The following is a 23158-nucleotide window of genomic DNA, read 5'->3' as shown; positions in this document are numbered from 1 at the left end:
CTTTGGTCCTGAAGATCCAGGGGCAGTACAGGAATAAAGACACAGACGTAGAGAAAGGACTTGAGGACACCGGGAGGGGGAAGGGTTAGCTGGGACGAAGGGAGAGAGTGGCATGGATATATATACACTACCGAATGTAAAACAGATAGCTAGTGGGAGGCAGCCACATAGCCCAGGGAGATCAGCTCGGTGCTTTGTGACCACCTAGAGGGGTGGGATAGGGAGTGTGGGAGGGAGACGCAAGAGGGAGGAGATATGGGGATATATGTATACGTATAGCTGATTCACTTTGTTATAAAGCAGAAACTAACACAACATTGTAAAGCAATTATACTCCAAGATGTCAAAGAAAAAAAAAAAAAAGATGTATAGTGTAGCCAAAAGAACACTGAGCTTGCAGGTTTAAAAAATCTAAAAAAGAGAGTTTAATTCCTGGCTCTGCTACTTAAAGCCTGTGTGTGGCATCATGCAAGTAAATAAACTGCTTTACGGTTGCAGGAAGAAAAAAAAAAAAAAAAGGACTCGCTGCTTTCAAAACTATATTTATCTTCTAGACCTAGCTGGATATCTGGTAGTAGTTACTTATAACTAATACTTGTTTGTTTTAATCTTTCTGTAAGTATACATATTTTGTGCAATCTTATTTTGATAACACATTAAAACAGTTCCAATAGGCCAAAAACAGGAGGAGAAGGAGTCTTAATGGAAAGGTGTCAAAATCTATACTATCCTGAAGAGAATGCCAAATTTGTTTTTAACAGGAATTTTAGGAGATAAATGTTTTACACATTCATGGCACCTAAGAATTAAACACCAATATAGAGAAGTAGTGATTATGATTTAGCTATGTATCTCTGGGGATTTCTTTTTTCTTTTTACCTGATCTGGTGTTTTCACCAGAAGAAATCTGGTGGTCTATAAGATGAGGTACTTTTTCTTCAGGCTCTGCTTGTTTAGTTGGAGGATTAAAAACACTTCCAGCTGGCAGAGTGGAAGTAGCAAGACTGCTGGCAACAGAACCACCTGGCAAAACAAGGCTACCAAATCCAACATCTTTCACAGTTTCTGGAGTCATAGATAATGGCGGCTGCACTAAAGCTGTTTAAAGAAGGAGAATATATATTTCAGATTTAATTAGCTAATCAATTCATGTGCTAGGTAAAAATATTAAGTATGACCAACACTGGTCTTGCCAAAGTTTTAAATGACTTCCTATCCTCTTTCCCCAATTATTTGGTAAGACTGCTCAGTTAACATGACATATGTGAATTCTCTTCTGGTCCCTTTATTTCGTTTATAATGAAAACTAACTTCTGGCAGCTTGAGTGTTTCACTTAATGGCATCTCTGTATCACCTAGCACATTATATAATAACTGATGCTCAAAGTGACAAATGAGTCATCCTGAAGAAGCTAAATTATATTTAGAAAGCTTCATTTTTTAAAAATAGGGAAAAACAACAATTTTTAGAAATATTTTCAAGAGAAATGTTTAGTAAAATAAGGATCCATACTTAAGAACAAAATCCCAGCAATTAAAAAAAAATCATAATTTTTCAAGGATGCCAGTATGGGAATATCTAAATATAGAGAAATGATTGACGAAAACCAACAAATATGAGAGTGAAAATCTGCCCAATCCCGTTGAATCTGTAAGTACGAGGGTCTTTACATTCACTACCATTTGTCAAATGAGGCAGGAAACTCATCAGGTGAGAACTACACATAAAAAGGTAAAACCATTTCCTTTTTATAAAGATATAAAAAAGGCATAAAGAACGGGTAGAAAAACTCTTCTGTATATGTCACCTGTATGTTAAAAAACTAAGCTAGAGGAGTATAAAAATCACACACAGAATTTCTAGTCAAATTTATTTCACAACACTACTAAATCATGTACTTTGGGATTTTAGAAACTATTATCCTCACATTTAACTCTGGACTACCTAGACAAACTGTTAGCACAGAACAGAGCTGTAAAATTGGGATAAAAATCAACCGGGATCATGTATGGGAATTATGAGAATTAGATAAGACAGTGTGAACAATTAGGGGAGCAGCTGGCACACAGTGGTGTTTCTCCTTCTCCTTTAATTGACCCTCGGTTTTCCAAAATGAACAGTGTAAGGAGAAACAACTGGGAGGGAGGCTCTAAGTGAGGTGAGTCTCTGTGAATGGTGAATTCAGAAACGGCTTCTGAACACTTTTCTAATTTTCAGAAAGAATAAACAATTCTTCCTAATTAACCAACAGTAATACAAAAAGGATTCTAATGTTGTCTAAACACTGAAGGAGAGAAAAGAGTTTAAAAATGTAAGAAAAGTGGGTTATAACACCAAAACGTAAAACTGTATCATATACACTCTCTTTACAATAAAGTCCTTTGGTCTAGTATTAGGTCAAAAAGCTCTCAAAAACTGATGCAGTCATCTCAAAAGAATAGAGAAGTAACATGAAAGGCTCTTACTGTCCAAAAATGAACAAACTGAACTTCAAAAAGAAAGGTGAATGCAACCACTTGGAAGTAAAAATGCATTAATCCATAAACACTACTAAAAGTGAAGGAGAAAAAAGTAGAGGGAAGGGAGTGGAGAAGGAGAAATAAGAGAAATCCTCCCCCACCTTCAGTCACTGGATATCACAGGTAATATCCATAGAACTCATTACTCCGAAAAATTGCACTTACAGGCAAGAATTTAGCTTCTCCTGTACAACTGTACTTCAAGGTAACTAAATACTACTAGTTGATAAGAGAAAGTTTTTCTTTACAGAAAAAATCCCTGCTAAGAAATGTGGAAGGAATTACAAAATTCGGAAGGTCACCACTTTGCAACTAATGAAAAGTAGATTCAGCAATAATAATCAAAAGATGAAACCATCTGATGAAAATTTGAAGGGCAACTTTTTTAAATGACCAGGTCCCACTATCTGAATGCTCTGATCCATTATGACATCATTAAAAGTGGGACGGGCTTCCCTGGTGGCGCAGTGGTTGAGAGTCCGCCTGCCGATGCAGGGGACACAGGTTCGTGCCCTGGTCCGGGAAGATCCCACATGCCGCGGAGCGGCTGGGCCCGTGAGCCATGGCCGCTGGGCCTGCGCATCTGCAACCTGTGCTATGCAATGGGAGAGGCCACAACAGTGAGAGGCCTGCGTACCGCAAAAAAAAAAAAAGTGGGACATGAAGGCACTGCACAGGCTCCTGATGTGATATAATATCAAGTCCACAGCACCCCACTTGTTAAGTATTCTTATCAAAAAAGTTGAAGCATATTCTAAACAAGCCTATGGTGCTAAAAACTTTCTATTTGCAGGAGATTCAAGGAAGATACCACAAAGAAGCAAAAAAACCAAACCCATTATTTGGGATCTTGCATACAGAAGTGAACTGCTTTTCAACAAGTCAAAGACATGAAGCATTTTTAAAAAGGGGGGTGTGGGTGGGGCTGCTCTAGATTAAGACATTTTATACATAAAACAAAAAACACAAATTTAATACAACGGAGCAAATCTGAACTGTCATATGATACTGTTAATTTGTTAGAAATCATTTAACCCAAAAAATGCATTTGTCTGAAAACTTCTATGATAAAAAAATTAACAATAATTCACAAAAATGAGAACCAACACATTATCACTATCATAAAGAAAGAAAATTCTTAAAGTAGAAAACTCACATGTTGGTACTACTGGTGGAATAGTAGGTGGTGGTACAACAGGTGGTGGAACTGGAGGTGGCATGAAACCTACATGGAAAAAAAAAAGACCAAAAATAAAATAACAAAAGGTGTTACTTTCTTTTAAATCAAACATTCCAACAGCTATAAATGAAATCCTACATTCTTAAAACAGTCATTACTACCTCATATTTATGAATATATTTTCCATTTAAAAAATTACTTTTATATACACTACCTTATTTGATCCTCCGTAAGCTAAGTAAAGCAGAGAGCCCCATCATGAGCATGTACTACTTATTTACTTGGCATGCTCTATGCTGCTGTAAAATCAACGATTAAGTCAAGCTAGGCAACCTGTTTATATGTTAGCATGGTGACTGTACCGGAAGTTAAACATTGTATTTTAAGCAGCTGATAACATTATATGCAATAATGTCATCTGTAAAATGTGCTATTGTACTTCTCTGATGTATATGCTGTTTACCCACTATATCAGAATACTTTTATTAACCTTGGATGTTACTATATTTTATTTTGAGCACTGAAACAAATCTTAATAAAAAATAAGTAAGGAATAAATAAAATAAATTTAATATTGGCTGTTTTATGATTTTAAATATCATATGATCAAACTATAAACCTGCTTCCCTAGCATTTTTAAAATATAGAGCTACCATTAAATTCCAATAGAAAATAGTGGCTAAGAATAACGGGAAAAAAAGATATGTGGTTTTCAACAAATGAATGCTAGATAAAGACTCTATAAAATCCATGTGGTATGTTTTTTGAAAAAATCATTTAAAAATACCTTCTGAGAAAAAATTTTAATCACAAATACAGATTTGTGATTGAAGATATCTGATGAGTAGTTTTCCAATATTTAAAATATTAAAAGATAAAGTTCTTATTAAAATCTGCATCAATTTCAAATTATGTATTAAACTGTAATTTAAAAAATTTACATTACATGACAAATTACAATCGTTTTCAGACAATGAATTTACTTTTTGGCCTTGTTGACAGTTTTTAGGAACTCTATTCAATGACTAAGAACTTAAATTACAGAAGTCAATTCAGTACTTCTTTTCTATAGTACACAAATAATTCATGAAGTTCAAAAAAAATAGTTCTGAAAAACAACATATATCGTTTGATCCCTTGTATTATCTCTCTCCTTTATTTGTCTAAGCCTTCCACGATCTAATACGAAAAGCTCTATCTCTAACCTATGTAAGCAGTTATTTATATTTAATTGATAAATGTTAAGTAACCTATAGTTTTTACCTAGAAACAATGATTCAAGGAACTTGTTTATCTATAATTTATTAGGTCAAAAAAAGTATTATGAATTCAATTAGCATTTTAAGATATACTATAATTTCTAATGTCAAAATGGAAATCTAATGATTTTTAGGAGGACTAATCTATATAATTTAATGCATACTTTCTGATGAATGGGTGATAACTATAGAGAACTTTTATATAAAAACTTCAACATAAATTTTAAATCATCTTAAGGCATTTCAATGATTTTAAAGGATTCCATTTCTTTTCTGTCAGTGCTTCTTAAAGTGTGGTCCAGCAACAATACGCATCAGCTGGGAACTTGTTCGCAATGCAACTGTCCTGCCCCACCTCAGTTCCACTGACTCAAAAGGAGGCTGGGCCAGCAACCTGTGCTTGAACACGCCCTCCAAGTGATTCGCATGTAAGCTATGGTTTGAGAATCACTGCTCTACAGCGTTTAAACCTGGAAAAAGAACATTTTAAATGATATTCTAAATAGAGTTGAAACGATAAGATGAAAATTTCTTACCAGGAGGTGGTTGTGAAGGGTTAAAACTTGCGCGGAGAAAAGGCGGTGGAGGAATTGGACTGAATCCAGGAGGAGGAACTGGCATTGACACAGGAAATGCTGGTGGGACTAAACTAACTGTAGGCACTGCTGGAGCTACTGGAATCTTTTGTGGATAGAAAATAAAAAGTCCATGTATCATTTTATCCATCTGCAACGATTACATCTTAGGACAACCAAAGATAAATTATTTCTGTTTCTTTTATAGGAAAGTAACAAATATCATTATATTAAGTTGTTTTGGTTTTTTTTTTCTTCCTTTTTGTATTCTTATAAGTGAACTTACTTGAGGTAAAAGCAAGACAGTATTTTTCAACAAACAGTATGTGTAGAGATTGTGAGATCTACCTTACATTCGAGTGATGTAAAGATGTGGGCACCTACTTCAACAGTGAATAGCATGCTCAATTTTACACTGCCATCTCCTACTACGTTTATAATACCTAGCTATATTATGCGACCTAATCACCATTAGGAAGCATGTCACTAACAGCTTTAAAATGGCTGAATTTCTCATTAATTTGTTTTCTACTCTTAATCATAAATCCTTTTACTCATCCTAGGTACAACAATTCCCAAATATTTATCTGTATTATGGCATGGCTGTACCCCTCTCCTAAAGTTCACACTGTATCAATGGTCTATTCAACATCTCAACTTTGCTGTGTAGTAAGACACTTCAAACTTCACACGCATAAAACTGAACTCCCAACTGTCCTTCCCAAACCACACTTCCACAGTCTTTTTCATTCTCAGATAATGGTAACTCCATCTTTCCAATTTCTCAGACCAAAAACCTTGCCTCTGCTCTTCCTCACAACTCAAATCTAACCACGCGCACTGGCCACACCATGACAATACACCTAGGATCTGACGACTTCTCGTTGCCTTCACTGCCATCAGTCCAGTCTGAGCCACCATCATCTCTCACCTGGATTGCTGCAACTTTTAACTGGTCTCTTTGCTTTTATCAATGCCCACTATTCTATTCTCAAAATAGTTGCCAGTGTAATCCTTTAAAACTCTAAGCCAGACTGAGCCACTCCTTTCTTCAAAGTCCTCTAATGGCTCCCCATCTCAGAGTGAAAACCAAAGTCCCCCTAGAGGTCTCACTTACACTAAGTTGCCTCTCACTCACTTTATTCTTGTCCGCTTGTTATTCCAGGAACACACGAAGCATGCTCCTGGCTGCAGGCCTTTGCACTGGTTGTTCCCTCTGCCTCTAACGCTTGCTTCAGATAGCCACGTGACTAATTGCCTCAGCAACTTTAAGTTGTGGCTCAAATGTCTTGTTCTCAATTAAGTCTACCTCACCATTTTATTTAAAATTTTAAACACCTACCTAGGCACTCTTGATGACCCTTGTACTACCTTCTCCCCTCCACAGTATCTTATAAACTTATTAATTTTATATTTTCTGTCTCCCCTATTGAGAACAAACTCTCCGTAAGGGAAGGGATTTGTGTTTGTTTTTTTTTCCCACTGATGTATCCCTATTCCAGGTGCCTAGAACAGTGAATGTCACAGAGCAGGCAATCAATAAATATTTGTTCAATAAATAAACATTTAAATATGAATTACACTTTTTCTAAAAGGAAAATTTCAAAAATGCTTATATTTAGTATTAATATATTTTGGACAATTTCTTCCAAGTTTTATGAAGATGTGAGTAAAAACAAAACTGTAGAACACCACATTAAACAATAAAAAAACACCCAGCACTAACCTGTAACATAGCAACAGGTGGAGGGAAAACCTCTGCCTGGGTTGTGACCACTGTCTCCTTTTCAACTGGAGGTGGGCTCTGAGTTGTCTGGACCGTCTCTTTAACGGGTTCTGAGCTTTTCACACTTTCCCACTCTAAACAAAATATTTGAAATTGATTTCCTCTGGATAGGTGCAATTTTTCATTTTATATGTACACATTTATTTCACATCTGAATAGTCCTTCATCTACCTTGGCACATCTTTTAAGATGTGTCCACAGCTGTCGGTGCCAACCTATTTGGTTCTGCTGAGATAAATCTGATTAGGGTACTAAGGAGTTCAAAGCAGCATGACATGAGGCACAAATCAAAGACACTAAAATATTCAGTCTAGAGAAAACACTTAAAAGGGATATAACAGATACGTATCTCAAAGGCTGTCTGATTTAAGACAAACCAACCTTATTCTATATTTAGTCATAAGGCATAAGGGGAAACAACAAGTACTAACCCAGTACAGAAAGATCTTTCTGAAAATACAAAAAAATGCAAAAATAGAACAAAGAGGTTCCTCCACAGGTTCGCCTCCCTTAAAGCTCAAAGTCATGAGAATGACTAGTAAGACCACATGACTTCGCCCCTCTGCACCTCTCTGACTTCATCTCCTACTACTCACTCCTCACTATGCTCAAGCCATACTGGTCTCACGACTTTCTAACAGACTTGGCGCTTGCTGTTCTCTCTGTATGAAACACTCTTACCCAGATAGCTGCATGTCTCACACCTCTGAATACCACCTTCTCCATTAGACTCTCTTCAACCACTTAAAACTCCAATAGCTCCACACCCATACTGCCTATCCCCTTTCCCTGTTTTTTCTTCTTAGAACTTAACCAACACTGAAATACTACCTAGTTTATCTATCTTATTTATTATCCATTTTTTTCCCACTAGAACATGGGTTGGCAAACTCTTCCTATTTGTAAGTATTTTAGATTGTGCGGGCCATGTGTTCTCTGTTACAATGACTCAACTGTTGTTGAATTTTAAAAAGTCATATACAATAGGTAAACACAACTGAGCATGGCTGTGTTTCAATAAAACTTTATTTACTGAACAGGCTGCCAGTAAGATCTGGCCCATGGGCTGTTGTCAACCCCTGTACTACAATGTGCACTCCAAGAGAGGAAGGATTTTTGTCTGTCTCACTGCTATAATCCCAGCTCCTAAAGTTATGCCTGGCACACAGTAGGATCTGAAATATTTTTTGAATGAATAAATGTTCTGGAGGAACATCCATCCAAAAAGGAGAGAGAAAGACAGCGAGAGAGAATGACAAGAAGAAAACAACTGAAAAGGTGTTTGAAAATATGTACATTGGCCTGAGAACAAAAATACTATTCTGAAAATTAGCTAATTTTAGTAGAAGAGCTAAGATATCAAGAAATAAGTATAACATATTTCAATTCTTTCCCAAGCATCCATTATTCTGTGAATTTATAACTGAAAAATTTTAAAACAAAAAGACAAATTTTTCAAAAGAACGGGCCAGATTATCACTTGGTTGTAAGCTTTCTAAAGCAGCATGAATCTGAACTACAGCTCTCTGAGATTCTATTCCTGGCATCCTCAACATAGATACTAATCAAAATAGTCTAGGAAGCTTTTTAAGGGAATTTCCTAAATCCCCGGTTCTCATTGAAACTCAAGTGACTGAAAAACTTAGTCTTTACAAGCCTCCATACATACAATGCTCTCCAAGACTGAAACTTTTTAAAAGACATATATAAAAATGCTACATTTAGAGTTTTAGAACACTATCTATATACTCTGACATTTATGGAATAGATCCCATTAAGTATACACATTGAACAGGGTGATGTTTCACTTTTTCCCCTCTTCTGCAGGATGGGGAAGATCCAGGAAATAAACACAATTCACCCCAACATGTAAAACTCTTATCAATTACAACCCCTCAAGCATATTTTTAAACAATAAAACTACCCACAGGGCTCTTACCAGTATTTACAGTTTCCTGATCAATCATGCCTCCTTCTGCAAAACCTTCCAAGTCATCCACTTTAACTTTTTCCCATGGTATATATGTTACTCCAAGATCCACATCCCAGAATTGTTTGTATTCTGTTTTTACACCTTTGTTTAAAGCCCAAGCAATCTATCAGGAATGAGGAGAGGAAAAAAGAAAGCTCATGTTTACTGTAAAAACAAGGTAAAACATACAAAATCATATGCTAACAATGCACATATGAATAAAATTAGTTTTAAAAATCAGCTGGACAGGCAAAGCATCACTGCTGGAATAACAGTAGCCAATGAAATTTTTTCCATGTATTTTCTGATTTTGTTTGTAAAATAAAACCTGCATTAGATAGCGGTGGTGTTTATAATATGGGATTTATTTCCACTTCTTACTATGGCCTTAAAACAACACATTTCCAGAAATAAACCAAATCCACTTTTCACCATAAAAATGTCAACCTACATTAGCGATAATTAGAATAGTTAAACAAAATCTTGGTACTCCAAGAGACCAGTGACACTTTAGCTTACATAAACTCTCTGCCATAAAATGAGAAAGCACGGGCATATTAACTCCCTTGAAAGTAATTTAAAAATTTTTAATTCAGTTGCTAAAACTATGGAATAAATTAACTCCAAATAGCAGAAATAAAATGTAAATTAGTTATAAGAAGTAAAAATGGAAAAATACACAATAAATACTCAAAGACTAAGAGGAAACAAATATACATAAATAAACCCTTCACAAGGGCCTGAGTTGTATAAGACAAGATGCTAAAAAGGAGACATTAATAATATAATTAAGGGGTAGGATTAGGAAGCATTGGGAAGGAGTGAATGAAAGACAAACTTGTAAAAATGAAAAAGTTCTGCTCATAAAATGGTGCCCGGGTTGACTAAGAATACCGTGCATGTGTGATTTTGAAGAACTGCTTGAATAAAATTTTGGTTATTGTTTTACCTATAGCCAAATTCTATAATTTAACAATACTAAAATAATAAATTTGTCAAGGTTTGCCTATAACATTAAAGAAGAAGATGAATTAAATACAGGAAACATTCTAACAATCCAATAAAATAAGAGCACGTGCCCCCCAATCTCACCTTAATGACCTTGGACCCAATTTTATAGGACCCGGAACTAAGTTTCTGAAGAGCCCGAAATGCATCTTGTCGATGAACCATGCAGACATAAGCACAGCCCCTGGGAGGAATCATCTATTAAAAAAATTATTTTCTTTAGAAAGGGTGTTATGAGGAGGGCAAGTCTTTTCTGGCATTTTATAGTTTTAATGGAACAGAATATTGATTATTAATACTGAATTGTTTCCCCTTTTCTTCCTCCAGCTATCTGTTTATTGGTAAAATTCAAGCACAATCAGTTGAAAAAAAAATTCAGAAGCTAGTTGGGTCTCATTCTAAGCCATTATATATGTGAAATCTTGAATATCACGTGTCAACTAAAGTTTTAACACACGATGAAGAGCTATTAAAACAAAGCAATGTATAGACGTGTATATAAGACCACCAGATAAAAGGAAAACAATACTGTACGGCCAACATATTTGAAGGCATACAATTTATTTACAGTAGCATTTAAATTTTGCCAAATGTTATGTTGAGTAATGTGAGAAGGATTTTGTTTGGGGGAAGTATCTTATCCTTAATATAAAGTCCAAAATCTACAACAAATAATAAAACTAAAGCTTTTCAATTTTATAAAACTTAACTTTGTCCAAGTACTTCTGGACAAAGATTTTAATATGAATAAGAAGATAGCCTCAGTGTAAGGATCTCAAGAGGTTTATTTACAAAGCATTTAACTACTCTATTAACTACCAGATCATAAAATTATCTTTAATGTATTAACTCAGAAAAATACACAGAGCATTTCAGTTTCTTTATGAAGAACTCAAAAGGTATTCATCACTTTGTTAGTACTTAATACCTAATAAGCTCTCGCTGTCAAAGTAACGCTTCCCTCAGCCTTGCTAACAGCTGTCACTTTAATACCAAATTTCTCGAAAGAGAAGTCTATCCAACCCCTTATACAATTCATCTCTTGCAATGTAGATCCAACCCGTTACCAACCCACCGAAAATATTTTCTTCGAGCTAATGACCTACAAAATGCTAAATCTAATGGACTTTTCTCAGTCTTCAAACTCCCCCAAAACGAAGTGAAAGGTTTATAAATCTTCCATTAATTTTTCAAATCCTGGATTTTATCACTAGCCATTCAGTACACTTCAGTTCACAAAATAACTTAGTGCCTATTACTTTTAAGTACTACACTCTTAAAAGGTAATACAGAAGAAGAGGGAGACAAGGCAAACTAATGTCCAAATGACTGTGGTATAAGAAAGACTACAAACGTCATAAGCAACGTGAAAATACAAAATGCCACTTGGATTCGGGATCTGTTCAGAGCAGTGATTCCTGGCTTTGCATCAAAATCACCTGCGTAATTATGGCACTTTGATAAGAATCTAAAGGTACTGATAATGGGCATCCCTATATGGGCATCCCTATTTTTTCAAATGTCAACCCGTTTCTGATATGCAGCTAGAGCTGAGAACCACTAGTTTAAAGGCAGCGGAAAATCAGAAAAAATTTCAGAGGTTATATGATCACAGACTCAGAGATTACTTATGTTCTGACAGGTGAAATCTAAAAAGACGAAAAGAGAAGCCTACAACACTTTCATGGTGTAAAAAGAGGAATCTGAAATACCTAAGTTGAAACACTCAGCCAATTACCTATTAATTAACCAATCAATCAGCTATTTATTATCTGTGTAACTTAGACAAATCATTTAGATTCCTCACTGGTAAAATAACAATATTTGAATTACTTAACCAGCTTCTTGTGAGGCTCCAAAGAGATCATACATAGTTGAAAGTAAAATACAAAATGGTCAAATTCAATTTAAATAAAGAGTGCTGTTATTAACACCAAAAAGTCAAGTTTGGCCATATAAGGAATGTTGAGAATATAAGGAATCTAAGACTAGAAAGGAAAACCAGCCAATTTCCTGGTAAATAATGATAAAAAGGTCCAATAGACATAAAAATATAATAACAGTGAATAAAATCAGAGAGTTAAGGAACAAGACTCCTCAAATGACTATTCCATTATCTTTAGCCTCAAGGAAAAACAATAGCCCTGCAGGAGGAAGAAAATACTCAAAGGTGGAGACTGGGTACACTGAAAGAATCAAGCTGAGGAGTGATAGAGCTATGCTGTGGCCACACAGTTTTTCTTGCCTCAGGTTTGCTCTGAGAGGAAGAGAAGGGGAAGGGGTGGGAAGTGCCTGGCAAAAGACTGGGACCTCAAGTCCAGTTGTGTCTCCACCATTACCTATGTGCTCATGTGCAGGTGATTACAATTCTAACTCAGTTTCTTCACTTTCATTAAAAAAGAAATTAAACAATATCACACATAACGGTTCCTGCTAACTCAAACATTCGATGTTTTTAGGAATCAAGTGCTATTACATTGCTATAAAACTCCTAAGAATATTTTGTTAAGACTTCCATTTAAAAAAGGAAAATTAATTAAGCAGAGAGATAAGCAACAGCAGAGTAAACATAAAAACGATTAGAGTCGAACAATCCTTTTAAAATTTGATTAAAGGCAGATATTGCTGGGCTAATTAGGAACCAAAGTGACTCTGAAAACTCCCTATTTTTTTTAACTTTAAATTATTTAAGAACTGATACTTACATTAATGGATTCAATCTGTCCAAACTCTTCAAACAGGTTGGTTAAATCTTGCTGTGTTGCCTTCTTGTCTACCTGGCCAACCCACAGAGTAGTACTACATACTGTCAAGATATAAGAGACAAATAACCCAAATCACATAGACAGTTACTTCTTTCAAGTAGCTGAGGAAAAAACACTAGTAACAATAATAAATTAAAATTTCAGATAGTATATTTTAAATACTTGTTAACAGACATTTTTATGTTATGTTTAAAATCAACTAAAATACCAGGTACCCATTCACATCTATGCCAAGTCAACTTCTTGCATTATCACCTGTCCTCAAGCGTGGCAGCACACATCAGTCACCTGTGGATATCTGGAACCCACTCTAAAAGATGATGGAAGGTATGGGGTATGACAGATCAGGAACTGGGAGTTTTAAAATTCTGTAGGTGATTCTAATGTGCAACAAAGTTTCAAAACCACTTCTCATTGCAATCCTATCTGTGTACCTTTTAAGTATCTTTCTGTACTGGAATGATTAAATGGATGTTTCTCCTAAATCAACAGTTAAATCTTATCCTTAAGGAAAGAATAATTATACACAAAAAATATATATACAAAAAGGAAAAGGCTAATTTAGAACTCATTATCATGAAAGACTTAGGGATACTTAAGGGCTGGAAGCCACTTCCCTTTAAGAAATAAATGCTACACGTGAGACATCTTGCCTACTTTGAGCTGCACTGTTCATGTCTCCATGAACATCTCCTTTTCCTGAAAACACTGACTTTAAAAATATTTACAGCTGATATATTTGCAGAGTTTTAATATATTTGGATTTATGTCAATGTCATTAAAAAAAAAAGAAGTTTCCAGCTTTTGGGTTATCTTTCATCTACAACACAGCCTAGAGCAGGTTTTACTCTAGAGCTAAGATGTCACCATTGCAATGTGGGTTTCACATTACATTCTACTGAATGTGGGTTTCAATCAGGTCTCCATCTCTCTACTCTGGCTGGTCAGAACTTGAACGTCTTCCAGGCCTGTGTGAGCTTTAGGAACCTGTTCAGCTAACAGATGCCTGGAAATTGCTCTTTCCCTGCTCTTTGTTCTTTGCCTCATGCACTCTTACCCTGTGCATAAATAACTTAATATTCAACCAAAGTCTCAAAGGGCAACATATTAGTTTTCTTTTGCTGCTGTAACAAAACACCACAAACTTAGTACCTTAAAACACAAAAAGGTATTCTCTTACAGCTCTGGGGGTCTAAAATGAGTCAACAAGGCTGCATTCCTTCTGGAGGCCCTAGGAGAGAATTTGTTTCTTTGCCTTTGCTAGCTTCTACAAGCTATCTGCACTCCTCGGCTCATGGTCCCAACCCTTCATCTTCAAAGCCAACAGTGTAGCATTTACCAATCTCTTTCTCCTTTCCACATTCACATCACCTTTTCTCTCTGACCCTCTCCTCTTGTTTCCCTCTTATTAGGACCCTTGGATTACACTGGGCCCTTCTGGATAATCCAAGTTAATCTCCCCATCTCAAGATCCTTATTAATCAGATATACAAATGTAAGGTAACATATTTACAAGCTCCAGTGATTTGGACATGGACATCTCTGGGTGGCCACTATTCAACCTACCACCAACCCTTAGCAAATTTCTGGACCTCTTTCACTGAACAGTTCCCACCTCTTCATTACTCTGTTCTACATATTATAGCTGCCTTTATCTCCCCAAAATCTGTTCCATGTTTCCCCTACTCTTTTGATATTGTCTCTCTACAAATTTTTCCCATGGACAACTCCATTTCCCCCCCCAGAAAGTAATGAGCCTCCTCCATCCCATGAGAAGGGGACACTTGATTCTTAGAATGTTACTCTTTGTTGACGTTTCACAGCCCCTGGACTATTCATGAAAACTCATGTTCTAAGAACCAATGGGCAGAGAAACACTACCACATGTGTTTAAAATGTGTTGGGACCACATCAAATTGTTATTGCTTCTCAGTAGAGTTTTGAGGTAAAAGACAAGATATACTTCTCACTGTATTTTCTTATGTCCTTTCTAAACTTTTTAATTGTGTGTTTTACCCATGAAAATAAAACAGCAACAAAAAATAAATTCCACGGTCAATAACTATGTAAATGGTGGCAACGACACATGACAAGTTAGGTAAGGAACTAAATGAGAGACTCCACGTAAAAGCCCATCATAAAAATCGTTATTCTGAACGTCCTAATAGCAATCATGGGAGGAGGCACAGTTGAGATTTTACTATCAGACTTCTGACATTATTTATCAGACAGCACGAAAATGTTTGAATTTTGTCCCTCACCCTAAGGGATAAATAGAAACTTTCAGAGTTAGGAATGTCAACATTACTAAATTAACAATGGCTCTCATAATCAGGTAAGATTCTGGAAAGATAGCCAAGGCTTGTTCAAATGGCTGGAATTCAGTAAGATGGCGTCGCCTTTAATCCTGAGCCTCGATTTCTAGGATGCTTCAGCATTATAAATTATACCAGCTATTCATCTATCTCCATGGCAGAAGGAGTTTATTTGGATACATTCAGAAATTAGATAACCTGATCAGTGTTTCGCTCTTGGCGAAGAATGACAATTTACTTCCTTTTATGTACTTTATCCATCTGCAGTCTGTTGATTCACCTTAAAAGTCATAACCCGCTAAGAATCGTTTAGGCAGAATTTGGCACTAATTACAAATTATTTTCCTAGACCTCACATGCCTACCAAGTCAACTCTCCTGCAGCACTCTCCCAAAACAAACTCCCACTACTACCAAATGTGTTCTAATCATACATTATAGATTAACATATAAAGGAGGGAAAGTTTTTACGAGAGAAATCTCTCCTTCAGTACTGATCCAGTAAGTTTATAATTAGCTTTAAAATTTGCATTCTTCCTATAATAATCACTCCTACAGACCTAGTGTTCATAATTGGTTAGGACACTGTGCATAGAAGTCACAGTGTCCATGAAACAGACACGAGGCCTAGGACACTTTATAAATCATTAATCAAGTCATATTTTCTAACTAGCATTAAAAAAAAAAACTCTCAATGACTTTAGTACTTGAGTAGAAACTGCTATTCCTTTTCCTTTTCTCCTCTATCACATTATAAAACCCAAAAATATAATTACTCATATACCAAAACAGGTATTTAACCTCTTAGTCTGAAAATAAGGTTGGGAGACATTGTAACAGATACTATTTTCTCAATGTTATTGAAACCAAAGCTTGTACGTCACTTACCACTTAATGTTTTAGATCTAATTGGAGGCAATCCCTTCTTCTGTCGTTCTTTCTCCCTTTCTCTAGCTCTTCTTTCACTTGAGTATGAACGTGATGATTTCCTTTTTCTTTCTCTAGAGCGAGAGCGTGATCGCTTTCTGTGTTTACGCTTTCGAGAACCAGACCGTGACCTAGACCTTCGTTTTCTTGGTGACCTACAAAAAAAATCTTATTTTACTTCTAATGACAAAGTTATTCTTCTATCGAATTTCTCACTTGTAGGTGGGGCGGGGGCGAGACTGTCTGGTATTTAGCTACCTTTTAAAAAACATTCAAGCATAATCAAGTATCAAACATGTATTTTCTCAAATTTCTATACTGCTTAGGTCCACACTAGTCACAGATGTTTGTTTGCAATGATTCTTACTGAACCACAACCACAAGGAAGAGTAAGAGAAAGAGATTCTAGTAAGGCCTCACTTTCTCTTAGGGTCTTCCAACTCTTTTTTCAAACAAGAGTCAAGAACAGGGATGAAAGATGGAAGAAAACAAAAAGATTCTTTAGGTGACAAAGATGTTACATTCTTAAAATTAAGAAACAAAGAATGTTTTCAACAGAACATTAGGCCACTATACAATTCTGTTTACAAGTTTTCAATTTCTAAAATCTCCTGTGCTTGACTTTACAATATAATGTGATACTGAAATACTGTTTCTTTTTTCCTGCCAGTCATATGCCATTGAACTCTCTTCAAAATACTTAGTAGGGAGGTGTTGCTAAGACAAATAAAGAAGTTGCTAAGACAAAGAAGTTTCAGCACTAACACTGTAATTCACTGCAGAGAGGTCAGCTTAGAGAAAGATGAACTGACAGGCTCTCATTTGCAAGAGGCAAATACAAGTAAGTTCTTGAAACACGTAAGAAATGACTGAAAAAGTCATCACGGATACTGCCTCTCTTCCAGCATTCGCTGTTCAGATTTTCTGGGTATTTGTGTGTAGAAAATAGGGCATTAAAATGTTAAAGATTAATGACTTTAAGTTTTAAGACAGTTTATAGCAAAAACAATATACACATGCTACGAGAAAATTTACCAGGTTAAGAATAAGGCGCCTCCAACTCAATCTGAATGAGCATGCACATTAGTGAGCCTCAGCCGTGCTGAACAGCCCACAAAGAAACCATTTCTAGGGTATGTTTTGTAATAGTCTGATATGCTTAATGTTTATAAAAATAATTTTTGTAGTTTTATTTTTATAATCATTTTTGGTATTATGAGATGAAATGGAATGTGAGAAATACAATGGAGTTTCTAATACTGGTCCTCTACAGCTTGATTTAAGTGTTGTTCAGGGGCAATAATACCCTAAGCTGACTATCATGATGTTATTAACTAAAACCAGATATAACCCCAAATCCAAGTCTCGTGATACTGCCGTGACTCATGCAAATCATTCAAATAAATGGCCACAGCCACACCCAATTAAAAACAGAACACATGTTTTCTGTTTTTTGAAGTTCTGAATTACTTCTTCCTGAGAGAATATCACTCTCAGAAAACATTTTCTTTAATCTTGATGCAAAGAAATAAAGGATGCAAAAAAGTAAAGCCAACAATTTAAATGTTCGCACACAGCTATTCTTAAATAGTATTGTAGAACCTTGAACGAGATCGTGAATGCGTTCTTGATCTTGAGCGAACAGCCACTTTCTTTGCTTCCTGTTCAAAGATCTCCTCTTCTACTCCATCTTGCCCTTCATCTATATCCATATCCTTGAAAGTCAAAAGAACAGCAGACAAAATGCCTAGTTGAGATTCAGTGTGTATTGGTAATTCTGCCTTACAAAATATTCACCATAGTAGCATTAATGACTAATAGTAAAATGGTAAGAATGTGGAGCTTAATGAGTAGGAAAAAACCATTCAGGTTTACATTATTTACACACAATAAAAATTATTACTATATTTTAAGATTTTTTTTCTGTAATTAATTTTATAAATTTATGCCCCAGAAAAACATTTACTTTTTACCTGTTGCTGAATATCTATGGAATCATCCAAATTTGCTTCAGGTTCAAGGAAATGCTGTTGACTGCTCCCTTGTGATGGTGACACAGAATGCTCTGACCCAAATGTTCCTTCTTGACTATCCTGAGGAGTTGCCTATTGAGAATGTACACAAACACACAAACATTGGGAAATAATGAATATTATGAATATTGTTACAAATGAAACATCACAATTACAATTTTAAAAAGGAGCCCAATACCTAAAGAGATCCCATTACATCTTTTATGATCAATCTAAAATGGCACTTTTGTATAAATCCAAGTTTACTTAAAAGCACAGAATACCTCCATAAAAGGGAGATATTATAACACTAGAAAGAATGGTAAGATAAAGTAGGTCTCCAAACAAATTTTATATTGTGGAAAATATAAACTACCAAGAATAAAGGGACTGTATCATGAATGATATATAAAGAACTAAGTCACCCAACTGCACGTGTAGAAGCAAAACGAAGCTCAAACCCCAATATCAAAATCACTGATCTTGCAAAATCAGTTCTCAACTTGGGTCTTTTTCAACCTCCACCTCTAGGAATTGACAAAAGAGTATAAGGAAGTACTCAAATATGTAAAATATTTCAGAAAGACTAATAAAAGTTAGGCAATGCAGCCTAATTATAGGAAAAACTAAAATTTAAACCGTTTTGCCCCCCTAGGACTAGAATTACAGCAACTTGCTATAGGGATACTGCTTACATGGTACTAATCAGTATGAACTTGACTAGCAATTACATACACTATGGTGTTAACTAAAATTGAGAAACTGATTATTATGAAGAAATGACTCCCTAGTTAAACATTCCTAAAACATGATCCCACAGGTGTTGAGGATTAGTAAGAAGAGTTGGTACACAAGTTGGGGACTATTATAATAATTAACAGAAAAGAGCAACTCAAAACTACTGTTCCCTTGCTACAAACTCTGTGATTGTGAACCAAGTTACTCCAACTCTGAATTTGTCTCCCTACATGTAAAAGGAATACAACCACAGTGATTATAAAAAACAATATTGTATTATAAATTTCAAAGTTGCTAAGAAACTAAATCTTAATTGTTCCCACCACAAAAAAGAAATGATAATTATTTGACATGATAGAGGTGTTAGCTAACACTACAGAGGTAATCATATCCCAATATATAATCATATCAAATCAATATGTTGTACACCTTAAACAATGCTATATGTCAATTATATCTCAATAAAATTATTTTTTAAAACTTACTCTAATGACATTTAAACTGAAAGAAAAGAAAGCAGAATAAAAATTAAGAGCCAAAAAGAGCATTAAAGAACTGTTCCAAAAAAAAAAAAAAAAAAAAAAAAGGAACTGTTCCAAGTGTCTTAATTTATGAAGGAACAGGCTCCCCAAAGACAAGTAACATTTTCAAGTTTAGAAATAAATTAAAACTAAAATCAGAATTAAAGTTCTATTAGTCTTTATTCCACAAAATTGACCAAAGAGTTGGTAAATAAGTATATGTTTGAGAACAAATCAAAATGTTTTTAAAGCACAGTCCTGGCTTATGCCTTTAAAATGGTACAATAAAACTAAAATTCTTAACAACACAGCAAGATAATTTTCAACTTTATCCTGAGCTGTATTGTTTGCTCCTAATTCAGTACTCATACATCCTTCACATTATTTACTTCTTACCTCACCATTCACCTTGAGCATCCTACCTACCATCCACCCACTTGTTTTTCATCTTTGATTTTCTATTAATGGTCAACCCTTGGTATAACCAGCAGAATCCACTGCAACCAATGCTAGTTCTTGAGCTTCTTTTTTGAGCAGTTTTACCTATTTGAAAAGGTTGTGATTCATGACTTTTATTCTTTCTTAACAATCTTATGAAGAACAAAGAGAAAATCTACTTTTAATATTCTACCAAATTTTATCTTATGATCTTGCAGTTAGCATTAATTAGGTCCACTGGACCCTTAGCTATATCTAAGATATGGTACGGGATCTTAGAGGTTTTATTTTCCTATATACTGAAACATTTTGCCATTTCATCATCCTAAGAATTATTCCATTATTACTCATCAATTACTCCCAACTGTAGCCAAAAAGACTAAAATAATAACAAAAAAAAATGGAATTGTTGAGAAGCGTGATTCAACAGTGAAACCATCATCATTCAGTTTTACTGCATCACCAAAACCACTGCATTATATTTCAAGAAGGTATAAATAAGACTGGAGACATATCTGTAGTCTGCTTTTAGCTTTCCTTGGACAATGGATATTTAGATGTTTCATTTTCTGTCCATAATGGCAAAGAGAAGAAAACTGACAAAGAAACGTATTTCACAAAATTTTTTTTTTTTTTTTTGGGCACAAAGCCTGCGGGATCTTAGCTCCCCGACCAGGGATTGAACCCGCGCCCTTGCCAGTGTAAGCGCAGAGTCCAAACCACTGGACCACCAGGAATTCCCAATATTTCACAACACTTAGACAAAGCAGATGATGAATGCAAAAAAAAGACCGCAGCATTCTAGACTCTAATGGTAACGGTGAAATTTAATGTTTAAGTGAAATATCAGACGGTGAGTTTTCAAATGACTGCATCCCAAACGTATTTCTCAAACTCAAGAACTGATGAGCGAAAAATGTATCTCTAAGGACAAAAATCTCTAAGGGTATTTTCATTCAATTAGTCATTCAACAGGAAGGACTTCATCTTATAGTATTTTGGAACAAGAAGCTGGACTGTCTGTTTTGTTAAAAGAACATGTGACATTTGAACTTAGTTGACATAAAAAGGTTTGCTATATTTCAACTATATTAAAATTCCTAATTATGTTTATTTTCCCCTATCCCTTTAGCTTCGCTTTTAAATTATTTGTAAGATGACTAAAAAATATTTTTAAAAAACCAAAAAGACTCCATAGAACCCAGGTGGCAAATGACTTTTTACCCTGATATACTGATATACGTCCTTAGAATACATCCTGGTATATTCATCTTTAGTTTCTTCAGCAATGTCTTCAGGCAAAGCATCAGTGATAATACTGAGGGACTTCCCTGGTGGTCCAGTGGTTAAGAATCCACCTTCCAATGCAGGGGGCCCGGGTTCAATCCCTGGTCAGGGAACTAAGATCCCACATGCTGCGGGGCAACTAAGCCCACACCGCAACTACTGAGCCCATGGGCCACAACGAAAGATCCTGCATGTCGCAACGAAGATCTCACGTGCCACAACTGAGACCCGACGCAGCCAAATAAATAAATAAAGATAATATCGAAAAAAATAGAAGACAAGGATAACAACAGTTAGCAGAGACTTTTTTCAAAATTGGATTAACATTCACTCAGTATCACATTTTGATCCCTTATAAATCTACTTTCCTCTATTTTTTTCTGTATAAGTGGCAGGAAAGCCTGTCAAAAAACCTTACTGAAATCCACACATGCTATGCTACACCTACAGCATTTTCCTAATTTATGAGTCTAATAACCTTACAACATCAACCTCAGTACCCTGAAATGCAACTCAAGTCTCTTAATTATCACCCATCTTAGTTATCATGTTCAATTCTCCTCTTTCCATTATATTCTCCTCTATAAAAAACTACTGAAGCAAAGTAAGTTACATATTTCTGATATCCCACTGACAGCTCTTTATTAAGTAGCTGAATCTTCTATAATCTTTTTATTCCTAACATTCTTTTTAAAGCCCTTTTATTAGTCTTATCATTTTCATCATCAGCATTTCATTCTATGACTCTGACACCTTTTGGATATCCTGATAAAACAATTATCAAAATCACAACTCCAACTTACTCAAGACAATAGAAATCATTCCTCTTATGATATGATTGTTAGTCCCTTCACAATTCAACCATTCTCAGAAAGTGCTCCCATTTTCCACTGGTTTTCCATCATTAGATAAAAGACCTCAACCCACACCCAAGTGTGGTCAAAGCTGCAAGGAACAGAGTGGCACTAGCAAACCTATTCTTTTCTCTGAGGCGCTCTAATAAATTTTAGGCAGCAATACGGAGCTTACTGGTAAACAAAAATGCTTAATTTTTCTGCATGTTTCACCCCATCTTAAATACACTAAAGGCAACTGGTTTGATAGAGCCAATTACACAACTTATTCAATTTGTTACTCTGTTGATACTTACTTTTCAATTTTAAATTTGTGATAGGCTTTAAACACTATTCACCTTATGCATTAGAAAAGTTGCTTTTTTTTCTTCACTACTCCCTTTTCTTCACTGCTTATTTTTGAATAAGGAAGCTTTTAAGAACATCTACTCCTTTCAAAGAGATCTTATTACTATATCTTCTAAAATTTTGGAGATGGTATAGAGTAATCAACTAAGACCAGAGTTCTTTTTTCTGTTTTTGGTTGGTAAGATTCTTAAAACAAAATCACTCTCAAGTTTTTAGTAACTTTCACTTCAGTAACCTGGTGTTAATTACAAGCTCAAGCTCAAGATCCAGGTCAAGAGTGCTACACCTTTACTGTCTCTGCTAAACCTTCATCCTACTGCTTCTGCTAAAACTTCTGAAATGAAATTGGAACTAAGGCAATTCAAAAGTGTCACATCTATAGCTGAACAAATCTGTTTAGATAAACTGTTCCATTACTACTACCTCTTGCCTCTGTAACAGCTCTGACAACCTGTTTCTCTTCCTTGAGTCACAACTTATGTTTTTCTTTAAATAACATCCAGGTTATTTTTTTTTTTGGCCACACTGTGTGGCATGGGGGATCTTAGTTCCCTGACCAGGGATCGAACCCGGTCCCCTGCATTGGGAGTGTGGAGTCTTAACCACTGGACTGCCAGGGGAGTCCCCAAATGTTCTTTATTGTGCTTTGTCTTC

General features: G+C 35.4%; 1 protein-coding gene across 13 annotated transcripts in view; it reads right to left on the bottom strand.

Moving 5' to 3' along the window:
* The window catches only part of SCAF8 (SR-related CTD associated factor 8), a 199270-nt gene that overhangs the window by 123277 nt on the left and 52835 nt on the right, over positions 1 to 23158 (bottom strand). For all 13 annotated transcript variants that reach the window (XR_004529298.2, XR_004529292.2, XR_012324923.1 and 10 more), the window contains 10 exons: positions 18280 to 18411; positions 17909 to 18021; positions 16268 to 16461; positions 13006 to 13106; positions 10385 to 10498; positions 9260 to 9416; positions 7261 to 7394; positions 5496 to 5640; positions 3677 to 3745; positions 880 to 1098 (listed from right to left, as the gene is read on the bottom strand). Coding sequence is in view for 4 of the 13 variants with exons in the window: in XM_033867880.2 (XP_033723771.1) it covers positions 880 to 1098; positions 3677 to 3745; positions 5496 to 5640; positions 7261 to 7394; positions 9260 to 9416; positions 10385 to 10498; positions 13006 to 13106; positions 16268 to 16461; positions 17909 to 18021; positions 18280 to 18411 (1378 nt within the window). In the remaining 9 variants the exon portion in view is untranslated. The remainder of the gene's footprint in view (positions 1 to 879; positions 1099 to 3676; positions 3746 to 5495; positions 5641 to 7260; positions 7395 to 9259; positions 9417 to 10384; positions 10499 to 13005; positions 13107 to 16267; positions 16462 to 17908; positions 18022 to 18279; positions 18412 to 23158) is intronic.

This window comes from Tursiops truncatus, chromosome 12 (genome assembly GCF_011762595.2).
Source record: "Tursiops truncatus isolate mTurTru1 chromosome 12, mTurTru1.mat.Y, whole genome shotgun sequence".
Taxonomy (NCBI): Eukaryota; Metazoa; Chordata; class Mammalia; order Artiodactyla; family Delphinidae; genus Tursiops; species Tursiops truncatus.
Note: the sequence above shows the minus strand (reverse complement) of the source record. Positions and strands in the feature narration are given on the sequence as shown.